This window comes from Leptonychotes weddellii, chromosome 15 (assembly GCF_054177405.1).
Source record: "Leptonychotes weddellii isolate Sample4059 chromosome 15, ASM5417740v2, whole genome shotgun sequence".
Classification (NCBI taxonomy): domain Eukaryota; kingdom Metazoa; phylum Chordata; class Mammalia; order Carnivora; family Phocidae; genus Leptonychotes; species Leptonychotes weddellii.
The window spans coordinates 39,337,184-39,347,653 of NC_138383.1; the positions used below are offsets into that span (position 1 = coordinate 39,337,184).

General features: G+C 42.2%; 3 protein-coding genes across 10 annotated transcripts in view; 1 reads left to right on the plus strand and 2 right to left on the minus strand.

Moving 5' to 3' along the window:
- The window catches only part of SMYD4 (SET and MYND domain containing 4), a 51,377-nt gene extending 46,974 nt beyond the window's left edge, over nt 1-4,403 (minus strand). Inside the window, exons 1-2 of one of the 5 annotated variants that reach the window (XR_014140700.1) lie at nt 4,146-4,403; nt 3,076-3,221 (exon numbers count right to left, since the gene is read on the minus strand). Coding sequence is in view for 3 of the 5 variants with exons in the window: in XM_031036855.2 (XP_030892715.1) it covers nt 3,076-3,209 (134 nt within the window). In the remaining 2 variants the exon portion in view is untranslated. Of the gene's footprint in view, nt 1-3,075; nt 3,222-4,084 lie in introns of those variants that run through there. The other 4 variants (XM_031036855.2, XM_081806093.1, XM_031036854.2 and 1 more) reach the window with 4 other exon arrangements.
- Nucleotides 1-10,470, minus strand: part of PRPF8 (pre-mRNA processing factor 8) — a 335,003-nt gene that overhangs the window by 155,621 nt on the left and 168,912 nt on the right. The gene's annotated exons all lie outside the window — the stretch shown is intronic.
- Nucleotides 4,527-10,470, plus strand: part of RPA1 (replication protein A1) — a 76,616-nt gene continuing 70,672 nt past the window's right edge. For all 4 annotated transcript variants that reach the window (XM_081806098.1, XM_081806100.1, XM_081806099.1 and 1 more), the window contains exon 1: nt 4,527-4,695. In XM_081806098.1, the coding sequence (XP_081662224.1) occupies nt 4,540-4,695 (156 nt within the window). In that variant the 5' untranslated portion in view covers nt 4,527-4,539. The remainder of the gene's footprint in view (nt 4,696-10,470) is intronic.

Below are 10,470 nucleotides of genomic sequence, written 5' to 3' on the forward strand. Positions count from 1 at the left end.
CGAGAAGACAAATTTCTGTAAAATGTTTGATAAAATTAAAAAATAATTGAGTCTATTTTTTGTAATACAGATCTACTTTTAAAAAGTATTTGAGAGAGGGGCGCCTGGGTGGCTCAGTCGTTAAGCGTCTGCCTTCGGCTCAGGTCATGATCCCAGTGTCCTGGGATCGAGCCCCGCATCGGGCTCCCTGCTCTGCGGGAAGCCTGCTTCTCCCTCTCCCACTCCCCCTGCTTGTGTTCCCTCTCTCGCTGTGTCTCTCTCTGTCAAATAAATCTTAAAAAAAAAAAAAAAAAAAAAAGTATTTGAGAGAGAAAGAGTGAGACAGAGAGAGTGTGCACACGCAAGTGGGGGGAGCGGCAGAGGGAGAAGTAGACTCCCCAGGGAGCAGGACGTGGGGCTTGATCCCAGGACTCCAGGATCATGACCTGAGCCAAAGGCAGACGCTTAACTGACTGAGCCACCCAGGTGCCCCACAGGTCTACTTTAAAAAAAATTTTTTTTAGCAATTTCTATCCCCACCTTGGGGCTCGAACTCATGACCCTGAGATTAAGAGTCACATGTTCCTCTGACTGAGCAGGCCAGGTGCCCCATGTAATACAGGTCTACTAATGAGAATGGAATTCTTTTTTTTATTTTAAGATTTATTTATTTATTTGGGGGGGCAGAGGGAGAGGAAGAGAATCTCAAACAGACTGCCCACCAAGCACAGAGTTCCACATGGGGCTCAATCCCAGGACCCTGAGATCATGACCTGAGCTGAACCCAAGAATCAGACGCTTAACTGATTGAGCCACCCAGGCACCCGTCTTTATTTTTTTAATGGATTTTGCTTAATTGGGGTTCAAAGCAAGTCAACTAAATGCTTACCTGTAAAAACCATTCTTAGCTGATGGCCATATAAAAACAGGCAGCAAGATGGATTTACACTGCAGCTGTAGTTTGCTGACCTCTGCTTTAAAATATTATCAGATTGTACCATTCTCTCAAAACCCTGTGAATTAGTTTTCTTCTGTTGTGTAACCAATACCACAACTTCAGCAGCTTAAATACCCATTTATTATCCTCACAGTCTATAGATCAGAAGTGCAGGTGAGCTTGGCTGAGTTCTCTTGAGAAGGGTCTCACAAGGCTGAAATCAAGATGACCTCTTATATGGAAGACCTGGGAAAGAATCCACTTCTAAGGTCATTCAGGTTTTTGGTAGAAGCCAGTTCCTTACAGTTGTAGGCCTGACATCCTCAGTTCCTTGCTGGCTATTAGCCAGGAACAACTCTTAGCTTATAGAGGCTTCCTGCATTCCTTATGTGGTCCCCCTCCATCTTCAAAGTCAACACAAGCACATTCACATTTCATGGTTTGAATCTCTTTGAAGTTCCTTTATGCTACCAGCTGGAAAAAAATGCTCTGCTTTTAAAGATGTCACCTGATTAGGCTAGGACCACTCAGATAATTGTATCTCAAGGTCAACTTCTGGTGGGGGGGCATCAGTTTTTGAAGTCGGCCTACCCCACCCTGCAATAATTTCCTACTCAGAGTCAAAAGACAAGGCACTTAAGAGGGCCAACATGATTTGTGCCACCTGCTATCCCCCAATCCCCATGCCTCTCTGATGTTATTTCTTGCTCTTCTCCCTCTGGCTTATTCTGTTCACTCACACTAGCTTTCTTGCTATTGCTTGAACATGCCAGACACACTCCCAACCTGGGATCTCTGTCTGGAGTACTCTTCTCTCAAATATCTGATTTGTTAGCTTCTATATCTCCAAGACTTTGCTCAACTCCCACCTTTTTTTTTTTTTTTAAGAGAGAGAGAGAGAGAGAGCGTGTGCACCCAAGTGTGGAGGGCCAGAAGGAGAACAAGAGAATCTTAAGCAGGCTCCATGCTCAGCATGGAGACTGATGGGGGGCTTGATCTCACAACCCTGAGATCATGACCTGAGCTGAAATCAAGAGTTGGATACTTAACTGACTGAGCCACCCAGGTGCCCCTCAACTTCCATCTTTTCAATGAGACCACATCTGATCACACTATTTAATACTACAGTCTGCACTCTCACTCCTGGCACTGCCTATTTCCCTTACCCTGTTTTATTTTAATTTTTTTTCTATTATACTTAGCACCTTTAACATACTATATACTTTGCTTATTTATGTTTATTGTCTGTCTCTCCTTGCCAGAATTAAGCTCCTCAAGGGTAAGGATCTGTGTCTATATTTTATTTATTTATTTGACACAGAGAGAGAGAGCACAAGCAGGGGGAGCAGCAGGCAGGAGGAGAGGGAGAAGCAGCCTCTCTGCTGAGCAGGGAGCCCGATGATATGGGGCTTGATCCCAGGACCCTGTGATCATGACTGGAGGAGCCGAAGGCAGCTGCTTAACCAACTAAGCCACCCAGGTGCCCCTGTGTCTATTTTTTATTCACTAATGTATTTCTCTTTTTTTTTTTTTTAAAGTAAGCTCTACTGCCCAATGTGGGGCTTGAACTCATGACCCTAAGACCAAGATTCACATGCTCTACTGACTGACCCAGCCAGGCACCCCTCACTAATGTATTTTTTGTGCTCTAAGCATCTAGCACAGTGGCTGGCACCAATAAAAATTCACTGGATGTTTTGGGAAACTCTTGTTTCAACTTTCTATATATGTATGTACATACTAGGTTGTGATAATAAAATAATATTTTTACTGAGAATAGTCAAGAGAGTTTGAAAAATACTGGGGTAGGACTATATGACTTAAGTCCTTTCTCAATTTTAGCACTTACAAATTTCTATGTGTGCTAGTAAATGTCCACTACATCTTTTGGGAGATGGCAAAGTTCACAGTCGAGTTTCTGTAGCAAGGCATTGAATACTGAAACATAACACTGACACCAAAAAAGCCATTAGCATCCCTGCCTGTTCTATAATAGTAGGTTAGGAAAACCTGGAAATAGCAAGAACTGCTGAATGCCCCAAAATATAAAAATCTGAACTTAATCCTTCCATGAAAAGGAGACAGAACTTGAGACCAAATGACAAAACAGAACATTTCTTAGATCAAGATTTCTCAGGTTAAAGCTTTCACACACTTACTGAAGCAGCGAAGAGGAGTGAAGAAAGATATCCCTTAAAGTGTCTGCCGTAGAAATTGTGTCCTGAATGGACTTTGGGAGCAAAGACCACTTCTGAAATATGTATGATTTCCACTCATCCACAGGCAGATCCATTCTACTTTAGGTCTATAAAATGAATAAGAAAATAAGATATTCAGATTTCTACAAATGCACAATTCTAGAAAAAAATAAAGATTTCACTCAAGCAAATGTGAAGCAACAAAATCAATTCTTGTGGTCTTTTTCTGTGGTTTACATGCTGAGGATCTATTTTCTCTCACACCTATTCACTGAACATTGTTTTATTCAGAAATATTTACTGAAGGCCTACTTTGTTCCACACACCAGGCTTGCCTCTTAGACCTCCATCTTCCCAAGCTCAAGTCAGAAACCTGAGACATCCCAGATTTTTCTCTCTCTCCCTAGCTACTATTAAATTAACAAATGTTTCTATCTCTTACACAGTTCAGTTTTTTCTTTCAATCCCCAGATCATTCCTTTAGTTCAAGTCCTCACCATCTCTTGTCTGGCATCCTTTCCAGGATCATAACTAGTCTCCATGTCCTCAGTTCCCTACCCTACCCCCTAAATTCAATTCATCCTCCACACTGAAACAGATGTCAGTCCTCTGCCTTAATCAATGCTCCTCCAAGCATTTAGGGAAGCCCAGTACAAATTTGACCCCCGGGCTCATTTTCTAATGCCCAAGTCTCACCTCTTCCTTTGTACCCTACTATCTTGAGCTACTTAAAGCTATCCCCAGCTTGCCTGGCTATTCACCTCTCTAGTTTTTGCATAGGTTATGCATTCTTCCGGGAGCATCTCTACCCTCAGAGTCCACCTCGCAAATCTGCACACACCCTTCAAGACCAAGTTCAAATGGCACCTCCTCCAGGAAGCCTTCCCTGATTTTCCATCTGTGCGTGCAGACACACTTTGTGTCTCTCCTGAGGCCCATATTATGTCTACCTGGAGTTAGGGCTACTCACTGCGGTAACTCCCTCGACAGACTATGCTCTCCTCTGAGGGCAGGGACCGGATCCTATTTACCTTCGGAAATTCCCCACTGTGCCAAGCTCAGGGTCTAGCAATGGCGGGAGCTCGGCACTCGGGTTGCTGAAGGAATCGTTACTGCTTTGCCTACGGTTAGCAGCAGAGCTATCAGGGAACAACTCTAACTCTCTTCTGGGCTAACAGTCGGTCTGCCCGTCAAAGGCCGAGCCAGGTTTTTTCCCCGACGACCGTCTCGGAAAGCTTCCGGTACAGGACCTCGCGCCCAGAGAAAGAACCCGCGTCATCCTTGGCGCGCCCCACGGCTCGGGCCCCGCCCCAGGCGCAGTCGTCGGGTGACTAGGTCCTGAACCCGGGCTCTGGTACGTCACGTGGGCTACCTCGGCCAATGCGGTGGCTGCTCCGCCCCTAAGCCCGCCCCTGTGACTTGCGCATGTCAGAAGACGGGGGTGGTCCCTACAGCTACTTGGCGCAAAAGCTTTGGAGCGCGTGGGGTATCGTAAGTGAAGCAGAGGCTGCGGAGAAGCCGGAGCGCGCGAGTTGGCGTGGCGCAGTCATGGTGGGCCACCTGAGCGAGGGGGCCATTGCGGTGAGGAGACGCCTGCGGGCAGGCGGGCTGGGGTGGCGGTGGGCCCTGGGGTTGTGGGGGTGGAGAAGGGAGAGAGGAGCTCTGGGAGGCGATGGGGAGAGAACGCGGGAGGGGAAGATAAGGGGGGGGGACCGTCGGGTGACTCCCTAGAATTCACACCCTCTCCTCGAAGTTTTACTGTCGTCTTTTAAACATGTCCATGTTTTTTCTACTTAAGAAAACGAAGCAAAATTAACTTGATCGTCCCCCATCACCCTCCTGCGGCCACTCCCTATCTCCTCCCCGTCCCCTATGCACAGCCAAACTTCTCGAGTTGTCTGTTTTCAGCTCACCTGCAGTTAACAGACGCCAATCCGTTGTTCCCTCGATCACTATAGAAAGAACCCTCGGCAAGAACCCTGGCAGAAGTTAGCGGTGCTTCCAAGTCGTTAAATCTAACAGACACTTTTCAGTTTTTAACTTAACCAGAATTCTCAGTAGTGTTTGAGAGTTACTTCTTTTGAGCAGTTTTGAGCATTACTTCTTTCTTATAACACTCTTTTGGCTTCTGTGGCTTGGCTTGTCTTTCCTCGTTTTATTTGCCGGTCCCTCATTGTAAGTTTTTGTTTACTCAAGGTTATGTTTTAGGCCCTCTTCTACCAGGACAATCCCATTACCAACTATGTCAGTTGCTCACACATTTTTTTGTCCGGAGCCACCTTTATTCTGAAAGATAAACCTCTGTAATATGTCTGCCTACCTGATACCTCAAAGGCATTTTATATTCAACATGCCTCAAAGCAAATCCGTTATTTTACTAAGTTTGGGCCTCTTGGTGTTCCCTATCTCGATGAATGGCACCATTATCCATTAAGATATGCTAGCCAGAAACTGTGGAATCATTCTTCCTGCAAACTTCCATCACCTTAGATGTTCAGTCCATCACCCAATCTGGTGTTTTACCTCCACACATACCTCTTAAATCCATCTACTTCTCTTCTTCCACTCTGGCACCATTGTTTCTTGCCTGGACTACTGACTTCCACCCAGCATAACCTCCCCTCCCACGCCCACACACCTTCCCATCACTGCAGATTCCCACTTGTTCTCTCTTCCTTTCCAGCCTTTTTGTTGTTGTTTTTTTATTTTTTAAATTTTAACTCCAGTATAGTTAACATACAGTGTTCTGTATGGTTAGCAGCAGAGCTATCAGGGTCTAGCAACTGCGGGAGTACAATATAGTGTACAATATAGTGATTCAGCAATTCTGTACATTACTCAGGGCTCATGAAAAGTGTACTCTTTAATCCCCTTCGCCTATTTCCCCCATCCCCCCACCCACCTCTCTCTGGTAACCATCAGTTCTCTATAGTTGAGAGTCCGTTTCTTGGTTTGTCTCTCTCTTCCTTTTTTTCCTTTGCTCATTTGTTTTGTTTCTTAAATTCCACGTATGAATGAAAGCATATGGGATTTGTCTCTCTCTGACTGACTGACTTTGCTTAGCATTATACTCTCTAGCTCCATCCATGTTGTTACAAATGGCAAGATTTCATTCTTTGTTATGGCTGAATAATATTCTATTGTATATATGTAACATATCTTCGTTATCCATTCATCTACCAGTGGACACTTGGGCTGCTTCCATAATTTGGCTATTGTAAATAATGCTGCAACAAACATGGGGTGCATGTATCCTTTTGAATTAGTGTTTTCATATTTTTGGGAAACTACCCAATAGTGCAATTAATGGATCCTAAGGTAGTTCTATTTTTAACTTTTTGAGGAGCCTCCATACTGTTTTTGCACCTGTTTGCATTCCCACCAACAGTGCACAAGGGTTCCTTTTCACATCATCCTTGCCAACACTTGTTTCTTGTGTTGTTGGTTTTAGCCATTCTGATAGGTGTAAAGTGATATCTCATTGTAGTTTTGATACGCATTTCCCTGATGATGAGTCATGTTGAACATTTTTGCATGTGTGTTGGCCATCTGTATGTCTTCTTTGGAGAAATGTCTGTTAATGTGTTCTGTCCATTTTTTTTTTTTTTTAAGATTTTATTTATTTATTTTGAGAGAGAGAGAATGAGAGAGAACACATGAGAGGGGATAGGGTCAGAGGGCAAAGCAGACTCCCTGCCGAGCAGGGAGCCCGATGCGGGACTCGATCCAGGGACTCCAGGATCATGACCTGAGCCGGAGGCAGTCGCTTAACCAACTGAGCCACCCAGGCGCCCTGTTCTGTCCATTTTTTAATTGGGTTATTTGTGTTTTGGGTGTTGAGTTGTAGCAGTTCTTTATATATTTTGGATACTAAGCCTTTATCAGATCTGTCATTTTCAAATATCTTCTCCCATTCACTAGATTGTCTTTTGGTTTTGTTGACTGTTTACTTTGCTGTGCAAGAGCTTTTTATTTTGAGGTGGTCCCAGGAGTTTATTTTTGCTTTTATTTCCCCTGTCTCAGGAGACCTATCCAGAAAGATGTTGCTATGGCTGATGTCAGAGAAATTACTGCCTCTGCTGTCTTCTAGGATTCTTATGGTTCAGGTCTCACATTTAGATCTTTAATTCATTTTGAGTTTGTGTTTGTGTATGGTGTAAGGAAGTGGTCCAGTTTCATGCTTTTGCATGTTGCTGTTCAGTTTTTCCAAAACCATTTGTTGAAGACTGTCTTTTTCCCATTGTATATTCTTTTCCTCCTTCATTGAAGATTAACTGACCATATAATTGTGGGTTTATTTCTGGGTTTTCTGTTTTGTTTCATTGATTTGTGTGTCTGTTTTTGTGCCAGTACCATACTGTTTTGATGACTATGGCTCTGTAATATAACTTGAAGTCTGGAATTGTGATGCCTCTGGTTTTTCTTTTTCAAGATTGCTTTAGCTATTTGAGGTCTTTTGTGGTTCCTTGCAAATTTTAGGATTATTCTAGTTCTGTGAAAGATGTTATTGGCATTTTGATAGGGATTGCATTAAATGTGTAGATTGCTTTGGGTAGTATAGACATTTTAACTATTTATTCCTCTAACCCATGAGCATTGAATGTCTTTCCATTTCTTTGTGTCTTTTTTCTTTTTTTTTAATTTAAATTCCTGGTATATTCCATACTCTTGCGCATTCTTTTCCCATCTCCCTGTGTAGTTCTTCACTCTCCCCTCCCTGGCTAACAATCTTCAAATTTCAGCTCAGTTAGTTCTTCAGAGAAGCCTTCCTTGACTTACTAGCCTAATTCCCTTTATTTTGAGACCCTAATTCCTGCTTGTTCACATATTAGCTGTGTGACTTTGGGCAAGATACTAAACTTTGCCTTTTCTCTTCTGTAAAATTAGGGTAATGATACCTGGTACCTATTGCCTAGGGTTAGTGGGGAATTAGGTGAACTATTACATTTAAAGTGCTTAGTCCATGCCTGGTACACAGTAAATGCTCAGTATATGTTATCTCTTATTAATAATCACAGATGTAATTTTATACTTATTTACTTTTTATTTGACTAATATTAGTTACTTTCTGTCTTCCCCACTGGATGTAGATTCTTTGAGGCCTGAAATTACATCTTTTTTTGCTCAAAATAGCCTCCTAAATACCTGGAGCAGTGCTGGCAAGTTTTAGGTATCCAGTAAATGTTTGCTAGTTGCATTTGAGGCAGTGAAAAGAAAGGGACAGAGATGAATGGGGAAGAACAGTTGGCAGAGTGGAGTGACTATTTGAATAAATTAGGAACAATTAAACCTGAGAAGTGATTGAAAATTGTAGTTCTCATTTACTTATAGCTGCTACTTTGTGCTTAAAAAAAATATATATTTATTGGGATGCTTGGGCGGCTTAGTGGGTTGAGTGTCTACCTTTGACTCAGGTCATGATCCTGAGGTTCAGGCATCAAGGCCCACATCGGGCTCCTTGCTCAGTGGGAAGCCTGCTTCTCCCTCTGCCTGCTGCTTCCCCTGCTTGTGCTCTCTGTCTCTGATGAATAAAGAAATAAAATCTTAAAAAAAAGAAAAGTTAAGAGAGAGAGAGCAAGAGCGTGTGACTGAGCCACCCAGGCGCCCCACCTTGTGCCTTTAAGACAAATTAAGAATTGTTCTTCACTTTTATTTATTTATATTTATTTTTATTATTTTTTTGTTCTTCGCTTTTAGAAAGAATGATTATGGTGTTAATAATTTGATTGCTTGGTTTTTGCTGTATTCAAAACTTTGGAAACATATTTCCAGTGTTAGGTCAAGTATTAAGTTTTATTCATAAATGACAAAGAAAATTTTTGTGTTTGTGGTGACAGTGTGGAGAACCTTTGCCAACTCTGATTATCATCAGCTAAAGCAAGTAGTATCATTTTAGTTCAAAAGACACAGGCCCAAAGGGTAAGCAACTAACACATAAATAGTAGAGGCATTTGGGGCAAGAGCTAATATAAAAGAGATTATGCATGGAAGTATTGTGGTAAATCGAATAAATAGCATTTGTATCTTAATTTATTGGGTAATATAAAGAAAAGGGAAAGGAACTAATATTTTTGCCTTTTCCAATGTGCCAGATACTTTATCTATAATAGTCAGTACTTACAGTAACCCTGTAAGGTAGATTTTCATAATTACCTGCATCTCACAGATGAAGAAATTAAAGTGCAGAGAAGTTAAATAATTTGTCAGTGAGGTGAAGATTTGAATGCATGTGCCCTTGACTATTACATTCTGTTGCTTTGTATTTCTTTAATTGAAGTATAATTGACATACAGTATTCTATTAGTTTCAGGTGTTCATCATAGTGATTTGGTATTTTTATACATTAGGAAATGATCCCCATAATAAATCTGGTTACTGTCTGTTACCGCACAAAGTTATTACATTGTTACTAAGTTCCCTGTGTTGTGCATTACATCCCCATGACCCATTTATTTTATATCTGGAAGCCTAAACCTTTTTTTTTTTTTTTAAGGATTTTATTTATTTATTTGACAGAGAGCACAAGCAGGGGAAGCGGCAGGGAGAGGGAGAGGGAGAAGCAGGCTTCCTGCTGAGCAGGGAGCCCAATATGGGGCTTGATCCCAGGACCCTGAGATCTCAACCTGAGCCAAAGGCAGATGCTTAACCAGCTGAGCCACCCAGGCGCTCCAAGCCTGAACCTCTTAATTCCCTTCACCCATTTCACCTGCACCCCCAGTCACTCCCCACTCTTATAACTAATAGTTTGTTTCCTGTATCTATGAGTTTGTTTCTGTTTTGTTTTGTTTTATAGATTAAACATGAAATCATATGTTATTTGTCTTCTGTCAGGCTTATTTCATTTAGCATAATACTGTCTAGGTCCATCTATGTTGTCACAAATGGTAAGATTTCATTCTTTTTTATGGTTGAGTAATACTCCTGTGTGTGTGTGTGTGTGTCTTTATCCGTTCATCTCTTTATGGACACTTAGGTTGCTTCTTAATCTTGGATATTATAAGTAATGCTGCCGTGAACATAGGGTTCATATATCTCTGAATTGGTGTTTTGGTTTTCTTCAGGTACATACCCGGAAGTTGAATTGCTGGATCATATGGTGGCTTTGATTTTTAATTTTTTGAGGAGCCTCCATACTGTTTTCCATAGTGGCTGCACCAATTTTTTTTTTTTTTTTAAAGATTTTATTTATTTATTTGAGACAGAGAGAATGAGAGAGAGAGAGCACATGAGAGGGGGGAGGGTCAGAGGCAGAAGCAGGCTCCCTGCCGAGCAGGGAGCCCGATGCGGGACTCGATCCAGGGACTCCAGGATCATGACCTGAGCCGAAGGCAGTCGCTTAACCAACTGAGCCACCCA